The sequence below is a fragment of the Galeopterus variegatus genome, unplaced genomic scaffold, assembly GCF_000696425.1.
Source record: "Galeopterus variegatus unplaced genomic scaffold, G_variegatus-3.0.2 Scaffold3712, whole genome shotgun sequence".
Taxonomy (NCBI): Eukaryota; Metazoa; Chordata; class Mammalia; order Dermoptera; family Cynocephalidae; genus Galeopterus; species Galeopterus variegatus.
The window spans coordinates 219081-220887 of NW_007729823.1; the positions used below are offsets into that span (position 1 = coordinate 219081).

The following is a 1807-nucleotide window of genomic DNA, read 5'->3' on the forward strand; positions in this document are numbered from 1 at the left end:
GAACTTAGGAAATGGAAGGAGAGAGACAGGAAGAAACCCAGTGATTGTATGATGATAGTGCCCTGAGGTAGGTGTGAGGTGTATAAACTGGGCAGCGTGGTAGTGTTTTGCACGTGGTGCAACAGGAGGACAAAGGCAACCACTGAAACTGGTTGGTGTGTCAGGAACTCTTTCCTGTAGGTGATGTTGAAGTTGACTTTTGGAAGAAATACTGGAGTTAGCCAAAGAATAAAGGAGCAAGACTTTAAAGCTCAAGGACTGGTATGTATGTAGAAAATTGATTGTAGGAGCAGTAGTTTGCTGCATCTGGAAGGAAGGGGCATGTGGACGAGGGGCAGGGGAAGACTAGACAGGGTAAGAGATGGGAAATGAGGGGTCTCAGGAGCTCAAGGGGGGAAGGGTGAGCGTCACTCTCACACTTTTGGGAAGCCTCAAGGGCTTTCTAAACCAGGAAGTAATGTAATCAGATTTTGGTTTTGGAGGGAAATCATGGATGGACTTTTTAGGTAATCTTGAATTAACTTTGTGGCTAGTTTCCTCAATCTGGGCAAATAACAAATAAAATTCTAAATGAATACTCACATCCAGTTGAGTTGAGGCATTTGGGCACACATATGTTCGGGAAGAGTTTCTAAATAGTTATTAACCATAGACCTTCACACAAAGAAAATATTAATTAGAAACAAAATGACATACCACTTTAAGAACAGTATTTTTACTATTCATAATTTGAAAGCTTGCATGCTAAAATCAATATCTTATGATGAAGAATATATACATAACTACCCTTTTAAAATGGTCTTTAGATATGTGAATGGCAAGGATTAGGGAGCAGATGTTGTCAAAGAAACTACAAATGTGTAAGTATAATGTACATCTTAGGAATAAATATTATACAGTTTAATTTTATGAGATGCAACAAAAGTATATNTGTTATTGGTGCCCATTTCAGGGAGGGAGAGCAGGCCAGGTCTCTGACATTTTTCTGCTCTTTCCTGTTTGTTTCTCATTGTGTATATGCAGTTGTTTAGTTTCTAAGTATTTTCTCCCACTTACTCTTTTTATTTTATTTATTGATTGATTTTTATTGAAACATAATTGGTTATACATATTTGTGGGGTTCAGAGTTAGTCTTAATGAGCATTGTTCTCATGGTTTTCACATCATTATTTCCATTTTTAATAGTGGCACACTTAGAGACCTCTATTGCTTTAAAAGCCTTTTGATAACAGATATATAAGTAAACACATTAAAAAGTCAGTAAACACACACACCATCACCTAATAGTGATGTAGCAAGAGATTTTGAGGCTGGTTCAGAGAGGATTAAAAGCTGAGGTATAGAAATTTTATTACTTATGGTATTGAGTACCCCAATTTGACTATGAGAAGAGTTCTGGGGGTGGAACAACCAGCATTTTCACAGGGCAGGAAGTTGATGGCTGTGATGACCCTGGTTGTTACAGCAGACGGTGAAGGTGTATGTGGCAGGACATGGTGGGTAGTGGTGGTGAAGCACCTAATGAATTCATTAACCTAAATGAATGCTGTATTTTATTATTTTTTTTGTCAAGACAGGGTATGTAGAATAACTAAAGGTTTTAAACAGATATTGGCTAACAGCTAACAAGAAGTGGAAATGGTTTTGCACATCCATCTACCAAAGGTTTATTGAGCACATATTATGCCCTAAGTCATTATCCTCATGCTGGAGAATGAAGTCATGCAATAGGTTTCTGCCCCCACAGAACTTAGGAAATGGAAGGAGAGAGACAGGAAGAAACCCAGTGATTGTATGATGATAGTGC

General features: G+C 38.0%; 1 protein-coding gene across 2 annotated transcripts in view; it reads right to left on the minus strand.

Annotated features, from left to right (window-relative positions):
• Positions 1 to 1807, minus strand: part of RXFP2 (relaxin/insulin-like family peptide receptor 2) — a 65870-nt gene that overhangs the window by 22851 nt on the left and 41212 nt on the right. For both annotated transcript variants that reach the window (XM_008585787.1, XM_008585786.1), the window contains exon 9: positions 583 to 654. In XM_008585787.1, coding sequence (XP_008584009.1) covers positions 583 to 654 — 72 coding nt within the window. The remainder of the gene's footprint in view (positions 1 to 582; positions 655 to 1807) is intronic.